This window comes from Mustela lutreola, chromosome 1 (assembly GCF_030435805.1).
Source record: "Mustela lutreola isolate mMusLut2 chromosome 1, mMusLut2.pri, whole genome shotgun sequence".
Classification (NCBI taxonomy): domain Eukaryota; kingdom Metazoa; phylum Chordata; class Mammalia; order Carnivora; family Mustelidae; genus Mustela; species Mustela lutreola.
This window is the reverse complement of record NC_081290.1, coordinates 183,984,492-184,006,588: the sequence shown is the minus strand read 5'-3', so window position 1 is coordinate 184,006,588 and position 22,097 is coordinate 183,984,492. Positions and strand designations below refer to the sequence as shown.

The following is a 22,097-nucleotide window of genomic DNA, read 5'->3' as shown; positions in this document are numbered from 1 at the left end:
CATAAAACATCCTTCTTCATCTGTCTAAAGTCTTTGGATATAATTATTAACCCAGTCCCTCCACTCTCCTTAAAATTTACTCTGACTTACACTGCTATCCCTAATGCTAGTCACATACACATAAAAAATGGCAACATACCAATGAAATAACATAAAGATGGAAAAAAGCATCTTCAAATATTATAAGAATCCTCTGAAGGCCAAAAAATTTACAATATCCTATTCTTACTCTTTGGGACTATCTTGCCTTCTAACCACACAACAGACAACAGACAGATGATAATCAGCACTGAGTGCCCATAGCTGGGCAGCTGGAGAAACAACCAGATTCAAATTGCAACTTTACTACTTAACAGAAAGGGAGACTCTTAAGACTATTTTCATATCCAAAAAAATGATGAATGATAATTCTTACTTCAAGAAATGTCATGCTAAATGTGGCAATTCAGTGACTAGCACATAGTAGTAGCCATCAAACCAGGCTTCAGGATGAGTCATTTGCCCTTCTCCAAATAAGTGTTCTAATCACCTTACATTTCAGCTCAAAAACATTCATTTAAATGCCAGGTGATAATATTAATATGAACAGAATACATTTACTTAATATCTATTATATTCTAAATATTATCCTAAGCCCTTTGCTTGTTTTAATATACACTATTATTTCAGCTTCACAAATGGGTAAGCAGATGGTTTAAGTAATGCACCTACAGACATATACAAGTTAAGTAATTCACCTAAAGTCATATCACACAGAAGATGATAAAGCCAAAAGTAAACCGCGGATGCTCTGACTCAAGACCTCATGCTCTTATCAGTACGCTATACTTTCTCTTTGGGGAGAAAAAGATATGAATTAGACATTTTCCTTTGCCCTCAAAAACTTTAGTTCAGTTTTATATTTTCTCATTCAAGTCATTTCCAATCACCCCAGGTTTCTATTTTATGCTGTGTACTGCTAGATTCAGTCAGCTTTGCAGCAATAGAGATTTCTTATTACATCGTCAAGTCTGAAAACTCAACTCTGCTGAACAAGCACATTACACTTGCACTAAAAATTAAGCAGTTCCCATGAACTGAGGGAAAAAAGGCTATCCACATTATATAAGTTGATCCTAGATGAGCTAAACACAGCACATTAAGTTTCCCTATCTGTGGTGGCAACAAAGGAGATGACTTCCCTCCTTCATCCTTTTCTGCACCATTCCAAATAAGATAACCGTACAGAGTTGTCCTTGCTGGACTTAAGAATGAATCTCAAGTAAATTTTATCTTTACAGCCCCTTCGTATAGAGACAAACTTACCCTTTACTTGTGTAAGATCAATCCCTTTCTCTGCTGCCAGTTTCTTTGCAAGTGGGCTAACAAACAACCTTCCCTTGGGTCCGGCAGGAGTAGCTGGGCGGGTGGCTGAAGGTGTAGGCGCTACAGGTTGGGGAGTCGGAGGAACAGGGGCCACCTTTTGAGAAAAGTTACAAACTGTTAATTCACCACTGTAAAGACTGGTCTGAGAGATGAAGAGCTTACATTTATTAAGAAATCAAAATAACTTCTATCTTATGCATATTTTTCCTACTTAACCAACATAATACAGCAATATGAAGAGTAATAATACAACTTTATGTCAAAGACAGAACCATGTTCTTACTCCCTGATAACATGGAGACATAGGATTTAACATGGCTAATCAGTATGTAATATCCTGATAGACTTTCTTTACTTTCATCTCTTGCTGTGTCTTTATTCTCATTCTCTTTCATGACGAACATTGTTTTGTTTTTACTTAACCTCATTTCAAAATAATAAATTACACTGGAATTTCCATGTTGAAAGTACCTTAAGACGTAACTACTACTGGCCACCTCCCCACAAATGTAGGCAAGTCAGGAATCAAGTTTCTCTGACAGAAATGTGTACCTTCATCTAAACTCACATGATTCTAACATGTACAGAAGCCTCATCACAGAGTTATCTCAGCCTGGAGTGCATACCAGTACATTTTAGGTATATATATATATATATATATTTTTTTTTTTTTAAAGATTTTATTTATTTATTTGACAGAGAGAGAGATCACAAATAGGCAGAGAGACAGACAGAGAGAGAGATGAGGAGAAGCAGGCTCCCTGCTGAGCAGAGAGCCCTATGCGGGACTCGATCCCAGGCCCCTGGGATCATGACCTGAGCAGAAGGCAGAGGCTTAACCCACTGAGCCACCCAGGCGCCCCTACATTTTAGGTATATAGTGTATACTGTATAGCATACTATGACAAGACTAGCTTCTATGCAAAACAAGACATGTGATGTCAAAGTTCTAATATATTATAAAAATAAGCTTGACCCAGCATAAGTGAATACCAAGAGTACTGACAGTAACAAAGATTAACTGACTCTCCAACAATACGAGTTTGAACTACACAAGCCCACTTACACATGGATTTTTTACAGCACATTACTATAAATGTATTTTCTCTCCCTTACAATTTTAATAACACTTTCTCTATTGTGGTTTAAAAATACAGCATATAGGGGCGCCTGGGTGGCTCAGTGGGTTAAAGCCTCTGCCTTCGGCTCAGGTCATGATCCCAGGGTCCTGGATCGAGCCCCGCATCAGGCTCTCTGCTCGGCAGGGAGCCTGCTTCCTCCTTCTCTCTCTCTGCCTGCCTCTCAGCCTACTTGTAATCTCTGCCTGTCAAATAAATAAATAAAATCTTTAAAAATAATAAAAAAAAGAATACAGCATATAATATGTATCATATACATATACATACAAAATTATGTGTTAATTGACTGTCTACTGTCTACATGGTCAGTAAGGCTTCCAGTCAACAGTAGGCTTATTAGTTAAATATGGGCAGAATCCAAAGTTATACACAGATTTTCAAGTGCGCAGAGTTGGTGTCCCAGACCCCATGTTGTTCATGAACAACTGTATACAGTAACGTCCATATGCATATCTATACCTAAAGCAAAAAAAAGAGCATGTCACCTTGGCTTTGTGCTTAGCAAGACTAAGACAGCAGGGAGAAAAAAAAAGCTACAAGGATCCAACAACTGACTATCGGGGGAATGGTGCACTGCCACATACTTGCAGATCTCCACAAAAGCTATCTCCTTTTTTTTTTTTTTTTAAGGTTTTTAAAAGGGGTGCCTGGGTGGCTCAGTGGGTTAAAGCCTCTGCCTTCGGCTCAGGTCATGATCCCAGGGTCCTGGGATCGAGCCCAGCATTGGGCTCTCTGCTCGGCAGGGAGCCTGCTTCCTCCTCTCTCTCTCTCTGCCTGTCTCTCTGCCTACTTGTAATCTCTGTCAAATAAAATAAATAAAATCTTTAAAAAAAAAAAAAAAAGGTTTTTAAAAATATTTTAAGTAATCTCTACACCCAACCTGGGGCTCAGACTCATAATCCCAAGGTCAAGAGTTGTAGCCTCTACCAATTGAGCCCCTAACCATCTCCTTATTTACAGAATCTTGAGAGCTGGAAGGAACTTAGAATATCATGCAATCTAATCCCTCAATTTAGAGATGAATAAGATAAGTGTTACCTCAATTCTAGAAGCATACCTACCGGAGGTGGGGTAGATGGTGGTGCTTGCGGTTTTAAATCAGTTACTTCAGTTGGCCTATAGTCAGCAAATGCTGGTATATCTTCCTCTTTTTCTACAATGATACAAAGTGGGGTTCCTAAAGGGACATCTCTTGTGCCTTCAGGGATCAGGATTTTTGCCAGGTAACCCTCTTCCTGTACTTCAAAACCTTAAATAGAAAGAAAAAAACATTATGGAATTTAAAGGACTCTACTATCCCACCAAACTCAAAGCACAGTTTTAAGTAAAAAGTTTTTCTAACTAGCTATATAACCTTTTGTGAGTTAACATCTCTGTTGTCTCAGCTTCTTTAGCTAAAAAGTGGGGGTTACAATAGTACCTACCTCAAAGGAATGTTATAAAAATTATTAATTTTCAAGTACTTAGAAACAGTACCTGGGACAAAGTAAATACTAAATAAACAACTGTTAAATAAGACTATGAGAGACTTAGACAGTTGTTAGTTCTAAACATTTTCTTAAAAACATCTTTAAGGGCAGCTGCTATGCAGACCCACAAGACTCCAGGATGACATTAACTGGACCAATATGGCATCAGCTGTACTTTTAAAAATCAGAACCACATGGATGTTAAATTAAGGGAGCTACTAGAATTGACAGTGGTATGGGATTATGCCCTTAAAAGTATCTCTGGAGTTTTTGAAAGAGGTTATATTTGGTAGTCAACTAAATATTTCAGTGTGAAGAAATATGGCATTACTAGGGTTTCTACAGTGTTAGAGAGAAGAGAACTCAAACATGAAGTGTTACAAAAGTAAAACTAAAAATACAATGCAGAGAAGTACTTTTGCCTTGCAGGCCTCTTGGCTTTTTGAGTTGTGCCCCTCCCTGACAAACATATCTTTGATAAAAACTTCCGTTTTCCAGTTAAGAATTAATATCCAATAAAAGAAGTTAAAAAAAAAAAAAAAAAAGACTCCAAGGCCACAAGAGAGTTTAAAGAATTTGACAAAGGCAACGCTTCTCCAGTGACTATCAGAGTCTCTAGAATACCATCTCTATAGCAATTCCAGTATCCAAGTTAAAAGGCAAAGCAGATCTATTGTTACCAAGGGGTTCTGTTTGTTTCTAAGAAACAGAATCCTTTCTTCTAATAAAATCTTTTGGTTGGAACACAATATGCGAAAAGATAAAAAGGAGTTGCCCTTCCAGTTGCCCTGGAAGTTGGGGAGAGGGGCAGGGAAAGCAGAGTCCTGTTCACTAAGTCTCCTTTACCTCACGGTGCCATCAAGGAATCATGGGGTTTGAAGAACACAATCTAAAAACCACCACTATGGAGGATGCTCAGAATCACCCACTCTTGGGGACTAGCTAGGAAACAAATAGATCTAATATCTATAAATATTATCACAAATAATAGGTGGGCTTTGTTCTGAGCATAAAAATGAATCAGAAAGGGAATATATGGAAATGCAATATGCTGTGTGAACAGGTATATACATATTTTATCAGTCACTCTAAAACTATGAAAGCAATCCAAACCCTGGCTTCAGTTTTCCCTCAAAGTCATCTTAAATTCTTTGTTATTTTCCTGCCTAGAAAGTAATTTTCTCCTGTTTCCTTTTCTCCCCCCTTGCCCAATTCAAAGAACAGCAGGGCTGAAATAGCTTCTCAGTAACACAGTAAGACTAAGAAGCAAACTCCGGATAAAAATCATCTCTAAGTTGACATATCTTTGATTCATTAGGAGTGCAGTGTGGCATCAACAAATTCCACTACATACACTTCTGTCATGACAGAGTCTATTCCAGGAAATGAATCCCAAAAATTAAAATTTTTCATGTTATCACTCACTCATTATAGGATAGCGGCAATCCTCTTCCCTCATTGGAAAACTCAGTGCCTCAACCATTAAGAGCTGAAGAAATCTCACCTATAGTGGCCTTGTCAGTCTCTATCTCTGCCAATAAATCTCCTTCACTTAGCTTCTCACCCACTTTTTTTTCCCATCTCTGAACTGTGCCCATGGTCATGGTGGGAGAGAGGGCAGGAAGAACCACCTGTAGAAACAAACACATATTATTGCCTAATACTACAAAGCCTTGGACACAGTGGCACTTAGGCAAGCTTCATTAGTTTTATGGAATGATAGTGACTCTGGCGATCCAAATTCCCATCTGTCTGATGCCCTCATAAGAGCAAAAGATCCGTGCCTCAATAGTGCCCTACCATTTGAATCAACCTCCAAATCCCAAGATTTACAGTATCAGTGATACTTTGAGCCCCCCCAACCAAAGTTAAAAGCAAGGGGTTAACTAGGAAATATTTCTTTCTAGATTGTCAAAATTAATTCATCAATTACATATCTAAACAGAGTATCTTTTCATCTTTTTTATTGCTTAGATTAAACTAGAATTTTTCATTTTCACAGAATGATCTTGGTTTAGACTATTCCATTAAAATTTTGCTGTGCTCTGTATTAGCATCTATCTTTTCACTCAGAGGGAACAGCATTTCTCCTAAACTTCCCAGATACCTTTCCAAGATAAAAAGATTATATAAAATTATACACCAACAAACTGGACAACCTAGAAGAAATGGATAAATTACTAAAATACATAACCTTCCAGAACTAAATCAGGAAGAAGCTGAAAATTTGAACAGACTGATTAATGAAACTGAATCAGTAATCAAAAAACTCCCAACAAACAAAAGTCCAGGACCAGATGGCTTCCCAGGTGAATTCTGCCGAACATCTGAATAGTCAGTAAGAGAAAGAAAAGTTCTAAATTCATTCTACAAAACCAACCCTGATACCTAAACCACCAATAACAAATTTAAACAAACTACAGGCCAATGTCTCTGATAAACATAGATGCAAAAATCCTTAACAAAATATTAGCAAACTGAATCTAACAATACATTTAAAAAATTCATCACCAATCAAGGGACTTATTCCAGGGATGCCAGAGTGGTTCAATATTCACAAATCAATGTGATATACCACATTAATAAGAGAAAAGATAAAAAAACACATTATCATCTCAATAGATGCAAAACATCTGACAAAGCACAACATCCATAAACGATAAAAACTCTCAACGAAGTGGGCATAGAGTGAACATACTTAACAAAATAAAGGCCTTATACGATCTACAGCTAATATCACACTCAGTGGTGAGAAACTGACAGCTTTCCCTCTAAGATCAGGAATAAGGATATCCATTCTCACCACTTTCATTCAATATAGTATTGGAGGTCCTGGTCACAAGCAATCAGACAAGAAAAAAAAAAAAGGCACCCAAATTGGTAAGAAAAAAGTAAAATTTTAACAATTGCAAGAAAAATAAAGGAAAGAGTCCCTTCCATCCCAATAAGATCTGAACATCAGACTGGCTGATTTCAATGAAACATTGCTTTGCCACTCATATGGCTTGTGTGTCCCCTGAATTTAGATGCTTACCCAGTTATTATGGGTTTTGTTTGCTATCTTCTCAGTTTTTTCTATCAGTTAGCAAGAGGATTATTCTGAGAGAAAATCATTTCAATTAATGTCTTGGGAAAGAGAAGAAAAACAAGAAAAACAGGGGTCCCTGGGTGGCTCAGTGGGTTAAGCCACTGCCTTCAGCTCAGGTCATGATCCCAGGGTTCTGGGATGGAGCCCCAGCATCGGGCTCTCTGCTCAGCAGGGAGCCTGCTTCCTCCTCTCTCTCTCTCTGCCTGCCTCTCTGCCTACTTGTGATCTCTGTCAAATAAATAAATAAAATCTTTAAAAAAAAAAAATAAGAAAAATATAACTCTACTTAGAAAATATTTTTTAAACGTTTTTCTTGTTCAGAATTTGTCATCTCCATCTACTTCTTCAAAACCAGTGGAGCCAGTAATCTCTATACAGATCTTAAAAGATAATTAAAATACAACTATAACGCTTGCACACAAAGCCACAGACATAAAATGGAGAGAAAGGAAGTGTGTTTTACATAGTAAGAGAAGAGTTTACTGAACAGGATGAAACAAATGTGTGACCTGAACACCACACAAGACTTCACAAGTGGCTATTAAAAGACCGGGGAGAAGAGTATTATGCCCCAAAAGGAAAATGATTCCTATACAGAAATTTCTACGAATAAACTAAGTGAAAGAAAAGTTTTAGTCTTAATCCTTTAGAAAAAGGCCAGTTGCTTTTTACCAATTTCCAATATCCAAAACACGAATATACATGGGATAACCGTAATACCTAAAAAACCACTGTAGTTTCTTAGAAAGATTTATTTAACAGAACCAACTGCGATTATATTTATTGCCTTCAACTCTTTAGTCCATTCTACACACTTTGTTGCCAGTTTCCTCATTTATTAATATTATGGGACTAGTTCACGTGCCTTTTTTTTTTAAGATTTTATTTATTTGACAGAAAGATAGAGAGAGCCAGAGAGCACAAGCAAAGTTAACAGCAGAGGGGGAGGGAGAGGCAGACTCCCCGCTAAGCAGGAGCCCGATGTGGGGCTCCATCCCAGAACACTGCGATCATGACCTGAGCCAAAGTCAGACGCTTACCGACTGAGCCACCAGGCACCCCTAGTTCACTCACTCATAAAAAATAAACATCACATGTCAAAGGAAAACATCAACTGGGGACTTTTATTCAATGGACAATACTACAGGCCTACTGAACACTCTATACTACAAGGAGTAGGTATTAGTACAAATCATCCTCCAAACCTAATACAATGTTAATGAATGAGAAATGCCAAGCATTATCCTACCTACTATACTCAGGCTGAGAAAGTTTAAAGGAATGTCCAAGTTCACACACCTAGAAATAATGACTAGGAATAAAACTGTCAATTTTAATGTTTAAATCCCTATTTACTTTCTTCTTTTTTTACTCTCTATTTACTTTCAAATGACAAGAGCTGGCCATAGTTAATGCCAGCTTCTAGGATGTGATGGCCATATATGAAAAATAATGAATAATTAACTTTCCAGAGCGAACACCTGGGGGCTGAGCCTCACCTGCATGTGAGTGGGATATGAGCTACCGGGAGCCTGAGCAGAAGGTGTAGGTGGAGAAGCAGGGGCAGCAGGTGTTGGTGCTGTAGCTGCCTGCGGGGTAGGTGCTGCCGAGGAATCCAATGTGTAATTTTTAAAGGCCTCAATATCCTCAGGCCTATGGAAGAGAAAAAATGTGTAAGTACTAGAACTTATAAAGCAGATTTAGCAACCAAAAAAGTAGTCTCAGAAGCCTATTAACTCCTCCTTTCTCAATCCTAGGTCAAAACACTCCACTAAGCACCTAAATTCCACAAATTACCAAGGAACTACTCACTTTTCAACTGTGATACAGATGATCGCTCCAACTGGAACATCTCTGGTACCTTCAGCAACCAATATCTTTGCCATGTAACACTCCTCCAGGCTCTCAAACCCAACAGTGGCTTTGTCAGTTTCAACCTTTTAACAAAAAGCAGCAGTTTAGGCTTCATGTTACCAGGATGAAATTTATTAGACTGTGCCTGGAATCACACAGTTCCATGTGAAGCTAAAGCCTCTATTAATAGACCTGAAAGGAATTAGTTAAAAATCAGCCTGGCCAGCTGCTGACAACTTACCTAACCAACCTTCTCTAATATCAAGTTGTAAAAAACATCTAAGTTTCTCAAGCAAAAGGGATAATTACCTATCTGGAAAGCTAACACTCAGTCAGTTGAGCTAAGCCAGTTCCTTCTAACTCATTTCCATGTTTTAAATAACTTACCTCTGCAATTAGTTCACCCTCATTGATTTTTTCCCCTTCCTTTTTTTCCCAACGGGCTATGGTGCCTGCCTGCATTGTGGGGGAAAGAGAGGGCAACGGGACCTGGAGGAGAAAAAGGAGAAACACTATATTTAGAAAACGCTATCTCTCAGTCTGGCTTAATGCTTCAATCAATTGGATTTAATGCAGAGAGTGTACTGAGTCCCGTCGCACGCCGGGCACTGGGGATAGAAAGGGAGTTCCTGCCACCAGCTCTGCAGTGACAGGGTTCCTGCTCCACAGTCCCGTGGGACTGGCAGAGCACATCACTCAGCAGACATTCCACAAATAGCCTAAGGTTTGGAGCTCTTCTTTCAATGAATAGATCAAGAGACGGAAGCCTGGAACTCTTCCTTCAATGGAATAAATACATCAGGAGAGGTAAAAAAGCTCAAGAGCCACAGCAAGGCTGGGTTTTGGAGAAGAGACAAATGACATACACTGGGAAGGGGTTGGAAGATCACTGAAGCCTCAGAGGGAGGATTCCGAGGCCAAGAAGTCTGCCCTGAAGGACAAACGGGGTCCCGCGAAGGGCAGGACTGGGGCTCACCTTCTGATGCGGGGGCAGGCTATACCAGCGGCGGCTGGACGATCCCAAAAGCTGCAGAACGAGGCGGTTCCGTGTGTCCTTCGAGCTGGAGCTCCAGCCGCAGAGTGCCCGGACCCTGCCATACCCCATGGTCCCACTACTGCAACGAGCCGGACCCGCACCAGCCCGCGGAGTCACGCATGGAGCTCCCGGGTCCTCCCGCAAGGCCGCCCACCGAGCCCCGAACCCCGCCCTTGGGGCCGCATTCTGGGCCCGTCGAGCACAGACGCGCCACATAGTGCCAGCAACCCCCACACCCCAAAACCAGCGCCGTCTCCGGAGTGACCTCTCCAAGAGCAGTGTGGCGTTGCCGTCAGCCACGCCGCACGGCCGCACATTGTCGTAAAATAGGCTCCGAGGATTCACCGCACCCCTCCCCAGCCCAGAAATGGGTGGAACGTCCGCTCTTCCTCCAGGGAGTAGGGGAAAGGGTGGCCGGCGGCAGGTAGGGTAGACTATTTTCCAGCCACAGGGGCAGGGGCGTTCCAGCGGAGCCAATGCAGGCGCAAGTTTGGGAAAAATAAGACGCGGAGAGGATTTAAGGTAGAGGGGTCCTAGGAGAGGCATCTCGGGGTCCCACAGGGCCTAAGCGATGGGAAGGGCGCAGCCCGCAGGGAGGGGCTTAAAGAGGCTTCGAGAGCCAGGCTGATGGAAGCAGAATGGCCTGAGAGGTGGGCTGAGGGGGCGTGGCCAAGTTTTGAGAAAAACCGGGAAGGGAGCCGGAGGCCAAGGGCAGGGTCTCGGAGCGCTCCGGAAGACTGTTCCGCGGAGCTGTCGGAGGGGATCTGGGCGTTTCGGTGATGTGCAGGCCGCCTCTGCCGACCCAGACGTGGCCAGGTTTGGGGCCTCGCTCCGCGCAACCCGTATTAAGTTACAAAGGCTTAATTTCGGGTTTGTAGCATAACCGGAAATAGAGTGAACAGGTTTTCCAGCCAAGTGGTGTGAGGGGCAGCCAAGCCGAAGATTCATTCCCCCATTAAGGTGTGCTGTAGCAGGACTAAGCATTTATGATGGGTATGAAGATACAAGTTTTCGAAACAGATTTACGTTTCTGACTTACTATAGAATCCCCTTAAATCGCAAAAAGCTTTGTTATGCTTGAAATATTTCATACAGAGTTTGGTATACCGTCCGGTAAATACTGGAAGTTAAGCATCATGTCATTTGGATTAATAAATGAGAAGTTATCCACATTTGTTAGGTATACTTCTCTTGCAGGGTTATCATGCTACAAGTGAAAAATACCTCATTTCTGAGCGGAGGGTGGCATTAGATTAGGAAGAAGCACGTGCTGTATTTATATCTCTTAAGTCCCCATTGTACAGATGGTCAGAACACGAAGAACACAAGAAATAGGAAAAATAAACGTGTGAAAATATGTTCAACCTTGCTAGTAATTAAACATTTGGAAAACTGAAGCAGCCGGGAGGCACTATTTTATACCTACTAAAGTAGTACGCTTTTTTAAAACCCAGTATTGAGGGGCACCTGGGTGGCTCAGTGGTTAAAGCCTCTGCCTTCGGCTCAGGTCATGATCCCAGGGTCCTGGGATCAAGCCTCACATCAGGCTCTCTGCTTAGCAGGGAGCCTGTCCCCTCCTCCTCTCTCTCTCTGCCTGCCTCTCTGCCTACTTCTGATCTGTCTGTCAAATAAATAAAAATCTTTAAAAAAAAAAAAAAAAACAGTATTTTTTTTTTTTTTTTTAAGATTTTATTTATTTACCTGAGAGAGAGACAGTGAGAGAGAGCATGAACGAGGAGAAGGTCAGAGAGAGAAGCAGACTCCCCATGGAGCTGGGAGCCCGATGCGGGACTCGATCCCGGGACTCCAGGATCATGACCTGAGCCGAAGGCAGTCGTCCAACCAACTGAGCCACCCAGGCGTCCCAAAAAAAACAGTATTGAGAGTGCAGTGAAAAAGATGTACTCATTGAGTGGACTGAATACAACGGTTGTTTTTATAGGTGGCAGTACAAGAAGTAAGTTTACATCTTTCCCCAAAATTCTATTCTAGTACCCTTAAAGCATTCAGAATAATGATACTAGTTTTATTATAATTATTTAGTTTTAATTTAATTATAATTTTAATTTAATTATATTAGTTTTATTATAATTATTTAGTGTCTTTATAACACTTTGTGTTATAGCTTTAGTGTCTTTATAACCAAAAGAACTGATAAATGTTACTCTCCAAATATGAGGAAAGCAAGCAATCACAGCTGCCTAACAGTAATATGTAGGCAGTACAAGTGAGAAATAATAAATTAACAGGTTAAATGGAAAGGCACATTTGAAATTATAAGAGTAGAACAATTATATTACAAATTAAGTAAAACTAGGAATAACTATTGGAAGAATAATTGTGATTAGTGAAAGGGCTTATACTGTAACTTTATAAATTATGAAAATGTTTTGGTGATTTTTGAATTGACCAGGGTATGTTATTACTTCCACTGTATTGGAATTTAATAACTGGATCTAAATCAGCCTTTGTATGATACTGTCTTCAGTTTGCTGATCACTTACGTAGGTAGAATTGCTTAAACCTGGGTTTGTTATTTTTCAGTGCATAGCCGGTTTTTATTTGAATATACTTTTGACAGGTGTAGTTAAATCACAGGAGGGCACAGGTCAAACAGTCTAGGGCGTAAGTCTACCCCAGAGGTGTGGTAGGAATTCTTAGGTTTTCAGGCCTGAGAGAATAGGTCTGAACTCCCCTGAACAGATTGGATAACAGAAGTCAAGGAAAAGGAAGGCTCAAGACTCTAAGGTTTGAAGTAGAGAAACGTGTATAATGGTGACAACCAATAGGAAGTGGGTAGATGGAAAGAGGAATTACTGGGTATGAAAGTTCTTTACATGCTTAATTTTAACATAATGACCTAATTAAAATAGCTTGTAATTAATAGTTGAAAATATGTCATTCCAAGTCAAGTAAAAGCTCAGGACTAAAAATAGAAATATATAAAACGTTTAAATTGAAGTGATACATAAAGCTGACCTAAGTTTTAGGAAGGCAGCTTTCAAATTAATTTGGAAATTCTGGTTCGGAGTACAGCTTGTACTCAGGTTTTTATCTGTTTGCACATTTATATGTAATTTCAAAAGAAGTGCTAAATCAGTGAATTTTCTTTGACAATAATAATGTGTTTTGTGCTTTCCTTTGAAATGCCAATGGTAAAATATCTATGGTCATAAAGTAATCCTTATCTCTGCTCCCCAGGTAATGAGTAAATACGCTACCAGGGAGATCACTTGAGGATATTGACTTGCACTAAATGTAAATGGCTTTGCTGATTAATGTCAGTCGATAAACACAAGTGAAAATGATTAACGGTATTTAGTTTGCAAACTCCATTTTATTCATGGTTTGTTTCTGCTTTTTTTAAATTAGTTCACAAATCTGGTACATACAGGCAGTTAAAACTGGTTATCACTTTGATAATCAGAAGCCTCTGGTATAACACAGTCTTCATGAAAACAAAACGGGGAGAATGCATGGTGGTAATCTCTATGAAAGCAATGGTTGCAAACATCCATGTTTCTAAGAAAATATAACTTTACATATATATTTTAAGCAAGCTATACCTCTTACATAAATTCAGACAATAGGAGTGTGCAATCATAATGCTTATTTTATGGAAAAAATGAAAATTATTATGACATAAATGCTCTTAAGTAATTAGAGTCCTCTTGGATTGGATGTAAACATAAAAGATATTTTCCCTAATTTACAGCCATCCTGGTCAAAAAGAGCTGAAATGTTAATCAGTAAGTAGGAATGCCATTAACTAAGTTTAATCCAAATTCTTTAGGTACAAATTGTAAAATGTTCCAATTCCAGCTAATTTAGGGAACTGAGTGAGAATCGTCATCAGTTTTTAAATGACGACTTTTGAAGGAATTGAGCTTTCTTCTAAGCTAGTTTTTGTGAGAGGATCCTTTTTTTTAAATCTCATAGGTTTAGAGGTTATTTTATGAACTCTAAACATTCTAATTCCTTAGTTTTTTCAAAGGAAGAGAATTTCAGTGTTTGGATGGACTATCCCACACAAATGTCACCAGGGGACAATCCTTGGAATAAATCAAGAGGCTTCGAGGACAACCAAAGTGTAACAAACAGGAATCGATTTAAACCAGAAGGAACCAATGCACACACTTGTCAGGCGGTTCCTGTCTTTAGAAACTGGAATGGGGATTACCAACACATTGTACACAAAAATTACTGGAGCGACATCCTGTAATGGGGGTGTTTAGTTATTACCCGTGGCATATGAGATTAATGAGCTAAAGGGGAAAAAACTATCTCATTTTCTCTCCGAACTCAACTTCAGCTTTCTGTGGAGGCACTGAGGCCATGCAGCTCCTCTTCCAAAGGACAGAGATATAAAAGCCAAATAAGGTAGAGGACTTTGAAATTTTTCTCTCACTTAATTTTCTCTGAAAAGCTAAATTCTACATAATGGTGAGAATGTTTGCTCAAAGAAACCAGACAAGTAAAATCTAACTTAAGAGACAGATATTTAAGATAAATTGTACTGGAAATACAGTAATAAATTTTGGCCTAGTAACCCTCATGCTTTCTAGCATGTCTAGCAAAACACTAAAATTCATGCAACAGAGAAATTGGTGACATGAGGACCTTTTCTCCAGACTTCCGGGGTGGGGTGGGGGTGCAGATTCAGAATATCCTGTTTTCTTCTGTTTGCTTTCATAATGAATTATTCTTACTTTTGACTGACTTTCCCAGTCACTTCCAATGAGAAATTCTTCAGTAGGAGATCAAGTAAACTTACTGAAAGATATCAGAAATCTTTTGAGCTCCTTCTGTTTGCTAGAGGAGCAATCAAAGAGATTACGTAAAACTACCTCCACTACCAAAATGGCAGGTAGAATTAGAACCAGGAATCAGTTGTCATTAATATACTTGTAATAAAATAAAGCTTGTTCTGAAACCACAAGGGTAAGAAGAGAAGAGCCTTATAAAAGCTACTGGGTTCTCTAGAAAATGGATACAGTATATAGAATGTAAGAACATATAGAACTCACACTCAAGTTATAAAAATAGACATGGTTCTCAGACAAAAACAAATGAGTACAAAAGAATTCTCCAAACATGAACTATTTTAAAAGACACTTTTATATAAAACAACAAAATGTCATTTCAGAGCTCCAATGTTGAAACAGCTGGAAAACAGAGATGAACTAGAGACAGACAGGTCAAGAACCCAGAACTGACTTGTCTGACTCTTCTGGTTGGCAGTGTACATTGGTCACAGGCCGACTGCTTTTGGGAATGAGTATTTGTGTGTGTGTGTGTGTGTGTGTGTGTGCATATATATGTATATACATACATACACATATATATATGGCTGATTAGTTGATGGTGCTTGGTAAATGACTGAGAAAACCCAAGTTATTAAGTAATCTCTGGAAGTTTAACTCTTTTCTCTTAGCTTCTACACTTGACAATGTTGCACATGAGAAAGGATTCTAGGGTTTTTTTAACCCAGAATCAACCCTGCCATTCACAACTCATGCTCCATGCCCCATGGTTCCTATTGTGCCCTAAAGGATCAACCTAGACTAAATACATAATCGAAAATAACTTGAAATGAAGAGGGGCAGACCAGTAACTCATGTTCAGTACTCATAAATCACAAACACTGAAATGAACGGTCTCCTTTTGACTACAACAGAGACACCATGAGTTAAAGGAAGTCATGAGAGAAAGAAAGTCAAGGAAATATGGGTAGCAGCACCTTTCCATACCCGCCTAGATTTTTAAGGAGACTTTAACTCCTTATTCCTTTCAAACACAAAGTTTGTCAGTTGGAAGGGGAAAAAATAGCTCTACGGTGGAAGAGTCCCCAGAGAAAACTAGCAGTACATGAAATGTGCCCTCTGTGGGCTGAAGGACAAGTTGCAGAACCAGTTAAGACACAAGAGGCAACCCAAGGTCTTACTTCATCATGGTTTTAGCAAAGTATAGCACAATATGGGCAGCCCTTTTTCCATCCAATCAGCGATTCAGCACCATCCATGTCCGGTCCAAAAACTTCCTGAAGAGTGGGCTTTCATCTTTGGTACCACCTCAGGAGTTCCTCTTGGTTTGCAATAGCTGCAAAGAAGCAAAAAAGCTGGTACCTTTGCCTTGTCTGTGAGTACAAATGCTGGGACTCTGATTGCTGCAACCATTGAGGCCAATTAAAATAATACTGTAACACACAGGAGTGATGCGTCCAATTCCCAGTTTCCAGATAATAGCAGCCATGCCCCTACAGGAGCGGGATCATCCATTCCCACTGGTTAAGGCCTTCGGTTTGTTGTCCTCAGAGTAGAATAAAACACTGTGTTCCCACGGACAAGGAACTCCAGATGAACCCATGGTCTACAGGTGGACAGGGATTTTAAGTACCACATAAGCCAGGCACAGAAACAGTACTGGCCCAGGGCTGTCACACTTGGAGAAGCTTCTTTTTTGGCAGCACAAACTAGAAACTTCTTTGTGTATTCTGGTTTTAGTCCTCTTTCCTGAGTGAAACAGCCAGGGGGTGCCAAATTCCATGAGCCCCCAGTTCAATACTCAGCATTAATTCTCTCCATGGTCTTCTTCCACCCAGGCTACAATTTTCCCTTCCCACCCAGGGATGGCATCATCATCGTGAAAAACCTAGAGAAGAAAAAAAAAGAGCCACAGTGAAAAAATAAGTAAGACAGGGATGTCTAGATGGCTGCTGCTGATAAAAGCAAGACCTCAACACAGAAGATAAAGAACATACAGAGGAAAGCCTTAAGTTAGAGTCTACGTCCCTTTTGTTTCGTCCCTAAAGTTATACCTAAATATAAAAATGTATACAAATGCATACATATATATAAATATAAAATATTTTTAACATATGTAATATGTTATTGTATTTTGTATAACAGATTATGTGCATTATATATAATACAACATATACTATAATATATCCTGTTATATTATTATATATTATTAAAATTACATAACATTTTTATATGATACATATATATATATAGTTTTTTTAATCTATGAAATGGTAAAAGCATCCCTAACCTTCCTTTGCTTATAGAGTTTGATTAGAATTAATAGATTACTAACCATATAGCACTTTAGGGTGCTTAGGAGAAAGCAGTAGCATATATATTACAAAAATGAGAAAGGGTAAAATTTTGGTCCCAGGTATCATAAAGAAAGGGTTAGAAAGAAGACCAAAAGAACAAGCAGTTCTTTTTATTCATTCATTCAATTTTCTAAGCCACTAATAGAACAGGGCTATTAAAGCATTTCAGTGTGGAAATATTTAGGAAATAAAACATTGGCTTTAATCACAATGTGATTATGTAAGAACCCAGAACTCTCTTCCCTATATTTGGCAGAAGGATTATAAAGAAAAGCGTAGGCTAAGAAAACATTCAAGGAGTTGAGAATAAGCAGACATGACTTTCCAGAAGTTCCTCATTTTAATTATCTGAGAAACTACCATCCCGATATACAGTTCCACATACTCATGCCTGTTTGTTTATTCTGCTCAACACAGGAAGCAGAAAAGTTTCTTAGAGATTTAGCTACAGATAGAGAAGGGACCCCCTCAAGCCAAGCTTCCATTCAAGCTTAGGTCCTTTCATTTTCACTAACAAAACTTTCTCCTTTTTAAAATAAAGCATTCTGTCCCAGTTTGTCAAAGTGATCGAAGTCCTTGAACTGAGGAAGCTGCCAGTTCCTTGTGCATTCCCTGACCACATCGGTCTAGAGTAATCAGATGGGCCTGAGGCTCTGGGAAACTCCTCTGACCTGGGGAGGGAACTCGGGTACTGGTCGCAGAGGAGGCGGCTCTGGGGTTCAGGACCCAGCAGTGATGCCACCCAGGCCCCCCAGGGATTCTGTACCTCCTCTTTGACAGTGCCAAACTCAGGATCCAGCGCTTTGAAGTGGTACCGGTGATTTCCCTCCCGGTCAATAGCTGCTTTAAAATCCTTCAGTGTCACCTCCCCCAACCTGCAACAAAAGGCAAGAGCACTGACGTAGACTGTTGCTCATTAGGCCGGGAAGATGAGAGGTTACCTTAAAGCCAGGCCCCTGCCAAAGACTCTCCAGGCAGAAATGACATGGCCTTGTTAGGTCCCCGCCCCTGGGAACCCAGACAATTCTACAGCAGAGGTTAGGGAGCCACCAAGAGGGAAGAAGAATAGCATTACGGACAGGGTGCTCTGAGAATTTAAAATAGATGTTTGTGTTCCAGCAGCAGCCAGATCGCTTTTGTCTGTTTTACTCTGGAAATCAGACACCATAAGATCTCTGAAATCTAATTGGCTGAACTATCAATACGTCTAAGTTCTCTTGATTTCCTTCTTTGCAACAATATTCCATCTCTTTAGGCTGATAAAATTAAGTCAGACATCACCATCTTCATCTCCCTGTTAGCCCAGACCAACTAAGCATACTCTCCAGGGGAGGGACAACCTATTACCTCTCTCAGCTGCTGGTTCCAGAGTTTAAAAAGTCTTTATTTACCTTACAAGGGAGTATAAAGGAATGTTTGAAGGTTTTTAACATGAATTCTCAATTGCTTAGATGCAACCATCAAACAGGACCAAGATCGATGAGTAACAGCTCTGGAGGGCCAGGCTGCAACCCATGCCTACCAATGGGAGCTGTTTTGAACCCTTAAAAAATGATTTTTCCTAACTCAGAACATAACTGTGCATCAGGTTTGGAAGCACCATTACGGCGTCTGTACTTTGCAGCAGATCATGATCTGTCCCTTACAATACCACTGGTTAGCGGTGACACTGCAACGAGGATCCCGATCTATATTCGTGCTACACCATACTGTTCCTCAAACGCCTCTCAGCTCGTTCAGTGGGAGGTAACCCCTGAGTCCGCCTCCTGTCACTACTTTGTCCTTTCAAAACGTGAAAGAGAAACCGCGATCCTGGAATCTCACCTCTTTGGTATGTTGACCATGAAGGGTGTGAGTGACCGGTCAGTGAAATAGAGCACTTTCGTGCAGGTGCTGCTGACAGCCGGGGAGCTCTGTGAGTGAGGCAACCCTGCAGTTGGAGAGAGACGCTGAGGTCAGAGCTTGCTCCCAACCCCGCCTCATTCCGTCATTCAAAGTGTTCCAGGAGCATGAAGGTGCCTGGGGTCACAGCGCAGCCTCCACACCATTGCAAAACACCAGCCACGTCTGTGGGGTGTGATCCACGGGAAGTTACCCCTAGGGCCACAAAGCCAGAAGGAGGTGCTTTGGGCACGGACACTATCATGAGGTCGCCACTTCTCACCCATTCCAGGTACTTCTCCCAGGGAACAACGAGGGTCCCGACAGGCAGTGTTGCTCAGAGTCAAAAGGTCAAAGAAGCCAGGCAAGATCTCAACCAAGGGAGAAGGGACACAGAGCAGGAGGTGCAGACATTGCCAACTTGTAGATGGTGTAGAGAACGCCCACGCAATTCATGGAGAAACGTGAGCAGGAGCAAGAACCACAGAGCAAAGTGACCTTAGAAACTCGGATCCCAAGGGGCTTCATGCTTCGTTGTGAAAGGTACAAAACCTATCTCATCCCTTAGCTACACAGGATCTGTACGTGTTGGTCCCATGGTTGGTTTGGTTTTTATTTTTTTAAGATTTTATTTATTCGGGCGCCTGGGTGGCTCAGTGGGTTAAGCCGCTGCCTTTGGCTCAGGTCATGTTCTCAGGGTCCTGGGATCGAGTCCCGCATTGGGCTCTCTGCTCAGCAGGGAGCCTGCTTCCTCCAATCTCCCTCTACCTGCCTCTCTGCCTACTTGTGATCTCTCTCTGTCAAATAAATAAATAAAATCTTAAAAAAAAAAAAAAAGATTTTATTTATTCATCTGACTGAGAGAAAGAAAGCACACAAGCACAAGCAGAGGGAGAGGCAGGCAGAGGGAGAGGGAGAAGCAGGATTCCCACAGAGCAGGGAGCCCGATGCAGGGCTGGACCTGGGACCCTGGGATCGAGACCTGAGCTGAAATTAAGAGTCTGCGGCTTAACCGACTGAGCCACCCAGGCCAGGTGCCCCGGTCCCATGGTTTTTAACTCAGATTCCTTGGTCAGCATCTTCTCTATTCTTTATACAGGTACTTATTAAAAATTTTAATTAAGGAGTACTTACGATTATGCCTTTAATAGGAGAAAAGACTAAGAAATTTTTATCATAAGAACCAAAAACAGTAATTACTGTACCTTATAATCTAATTGATTTGTTATAATACTAAAATCTCCATTGCCATCCTATCTCCATATATTTTCTTAACTTATTCTAGGTATTTCAGCATCCTTATCATACGAGTTTACTCTCAAGTAGATACTGATTGACTCGTAACTGTATTTTTCTTGCTTTTGTGGATGTCTTATAATGTCTTATAATTTCTTACTGAATATTAGACATCATGTATATGACGGCAGAGAGTGACTTACCAAATATTTATGCTTAGAAATAGGACCACTGCTCGTTCTGCCAGGCCACAGTTAATCTGGACTGCAATTGAGCTGGGATTGGGATTTTTGTTCAGGTTATCTTTGGGGCACCACCATCTTCAAATCCCTGTAGAGTTATGTTTAGGAGCTGGATTGCTGGAGGGTTTTTCTTCACTGTTCCTCCATCTTCAGCTTTAGACTTTACTTGTGAGCCTGTGCCCGAATCCATCTCTATACACTTGTGCCTTCCCACAGCAAGCTGGTGTTGCTTCTTACTCAGTGCTTGGACATCCAGTGGCTGGCAATGAGGGGAGCTTCTCTGTGGTCATGACCCAACCTCAGTCTTGAGGGTGGGGCATTCACAATGGTCCTACTCTTCTTCCCCCAAGGGTAGGCAACCTCTAAGATATGAGCCCAAGACAGTGTCCTACCAGTCTCCCAGGCACAGACAGTTCTTTTTCCCTTTTTCTTTCCCTTGTCAAAATAGGTCTTCACCTTTGCCTGGGCCAAGGAGGGAGGAGAAAACTGATTTACTGCCCTTCCCTACTGGCTTAAGGCTTTTGTTCCTTAAAGAAGAATGCTTCATGCTTTTCCTTTCGTGGCAGCTGCCCGGGCCTCCACCACCAAGGTAGGTCTTCCTTAGACTCTGTCCCCACAACCAGTATTTTTCATAAGCGCCCAATGGAGGTCCATAAAGAGTCTGCGAGTGGGTGCAAACTCCCCTTGCTTCTGTGGCCCCGAGGGTTCCTATCCTCTCTGCTTAGCCTTGAGCAATTATAATCCTAGCCGAATTCTTTCCTATTCGTATGGTGGGGCCATCTTCCTCCCACAAGTGCACCAGTGCTTGCATCCAGTCTCTCCTTGGAGGCATCACTTTGTACTCGGACTCGGTTGCTTTATGACCTCATCTCTCTCGTGGATTCAAGAAAGTGAAAGTTATGATTTCTTTTAGAGGACTCAACTTTGTCTTATCGTTAGGGAAGGAGCCTTCTATATCCTAGGCAGAGGTTGGAAATTATTTTTCTTAACTTACTTTTTAAATTTATTTTTATTTTTACTTATGGGGGGGGGCAAAAAGGTGATTTTTATTAAAGCATGGGGACAGGACCCGTGGGCAGAAAGAGCTGCCTAACTTACTTTTTAAAAATAGAGGTAAAATTCACATAACACAAAACTCACCATTTTAACCATTCAAAGTGTACAATTCAGAGGCATTTAGTACATTCAGTATTATGTCACTGTAACTACTATCTAGTTTTTGGACATCTTATTATCCCAAAAGGTATAGAACTTCATACTCATTAAGCAGTCCCTCCTTCCTAATCTTGGCATCTGTCTGATGTACTCACTGGTTGTTTCTCGGGATCTGCCTATTCTGGGCATTTCATATAAAAGGATTCATGCAGTTTATACCCTTTTGTGTCTGGCATCATTCACTTAGCGTTTTCAAGGTTCATCCATGTTGTAGCATGGATCAGTGCATTGTTTCTTTTTACAGCTGGATAATATTCCATCAGATGCACATGCCAGAATTTGTTTAAACATTCATTGGGTGATGGATGAACATTTGGGTTGTTTCTACCTTCTGGCTATTCTGAATAATGCTAGGTACATGTGTGTGCAAGTTTGTAGTTTTTTTTTTTTAAATACCTGTTTTTAATTCTTTGAGTATATTCCTAGGAAAGGAATTACTGGATCATAGAATA

The 22,097-nt window shown here is 40.5% G+C and overlaps 2 protein-coding genes and 1 long non-coding RNA gene across 11 annotated transcripts in view; 1 reads left to right on the top strand and 2 right to left on the bottom strand.

Annotated features, from left to right (window-relative positions):
- The window catches only part of DLAT (dihydrolipoamide S-acetyltransferase), a 32,252-nt gene extending 21,999 nt beyond the window's left edge, over positions 1–10,253 (bottom strand). Inside the window, exons 1-7 of the mRNA XM_059180446.1 lie at positions 9,892–10,253; positions 9,303–9,404; positions 8,874–8,998; positions 8,561–8,714; positions 5,478–5,604; positions 3,566–3,753; positions 1,306–1,459 (exon numbers count right to left, since the gene is read on the bottom strand). Coding sequence (XP_059036429.1) covers positions 1,306–1,459; positions 3,566–3,753; positions 5,478–5,604; positions 8,561–8,714; positions 8,874–8,998; positions 9,303–9,404; positions 9,892–10,167 — 1,126 coding nt within the window. The 5' untranslated portion in view covers positions 10,168–10,253. The remainder of the gene's footprint in view (positions 1–1,305; positions 1,460–3,565; positions 3,754–5,477; positions 5,605–8,560; positions 8,715–8,873; positions 8,999–9,302; positions 9,405–9,891) is intronic.
- Positions 10,254–10,300: 47 nt separating this feature from the next.
- Positions 10,301–16,892, top strand: LOC131835950 (uncharacterized). Its single transcript, XR_009355425.1, has 3 exons — positions 10,301–10,375; positions 11,829–11,908; positions 16,553–16,892. It is a non-coding gene; the product is annotated as an uncharacterized LOC131835950 (long non-coding RNA).
- Positions 16,290–22,097, bottom strand: part of DIXDC1 (DIX domain containing 1) — a 69,190-nt gene continuing 63,382 nt past the window's right edge. For all 9 annotated transcript variants that reach the window (XM_059180468.1, XM_059180459.1, XM_059180477.1 and 6 more), the window contains 3 exons: positions 18,896–19,001; positions 17,838–17,946; positions 16,290–16,602 (listed from right to left, as the gene is read on the bottom strand). In XM_059180468.1, coding sequence (XP_059036451.1) covers positions 16,522–16,602; positions 17,838–17,946; positions 18,896–19,001 — 296 coding nt within the window. In that variant the 3' untranslated portion in view covers positions 16,290–16,521. The remainder of the gene's footprint in view (positions 16,603–17,837; positions 17,947–18,895; positions 19,002–22,097) is intronic.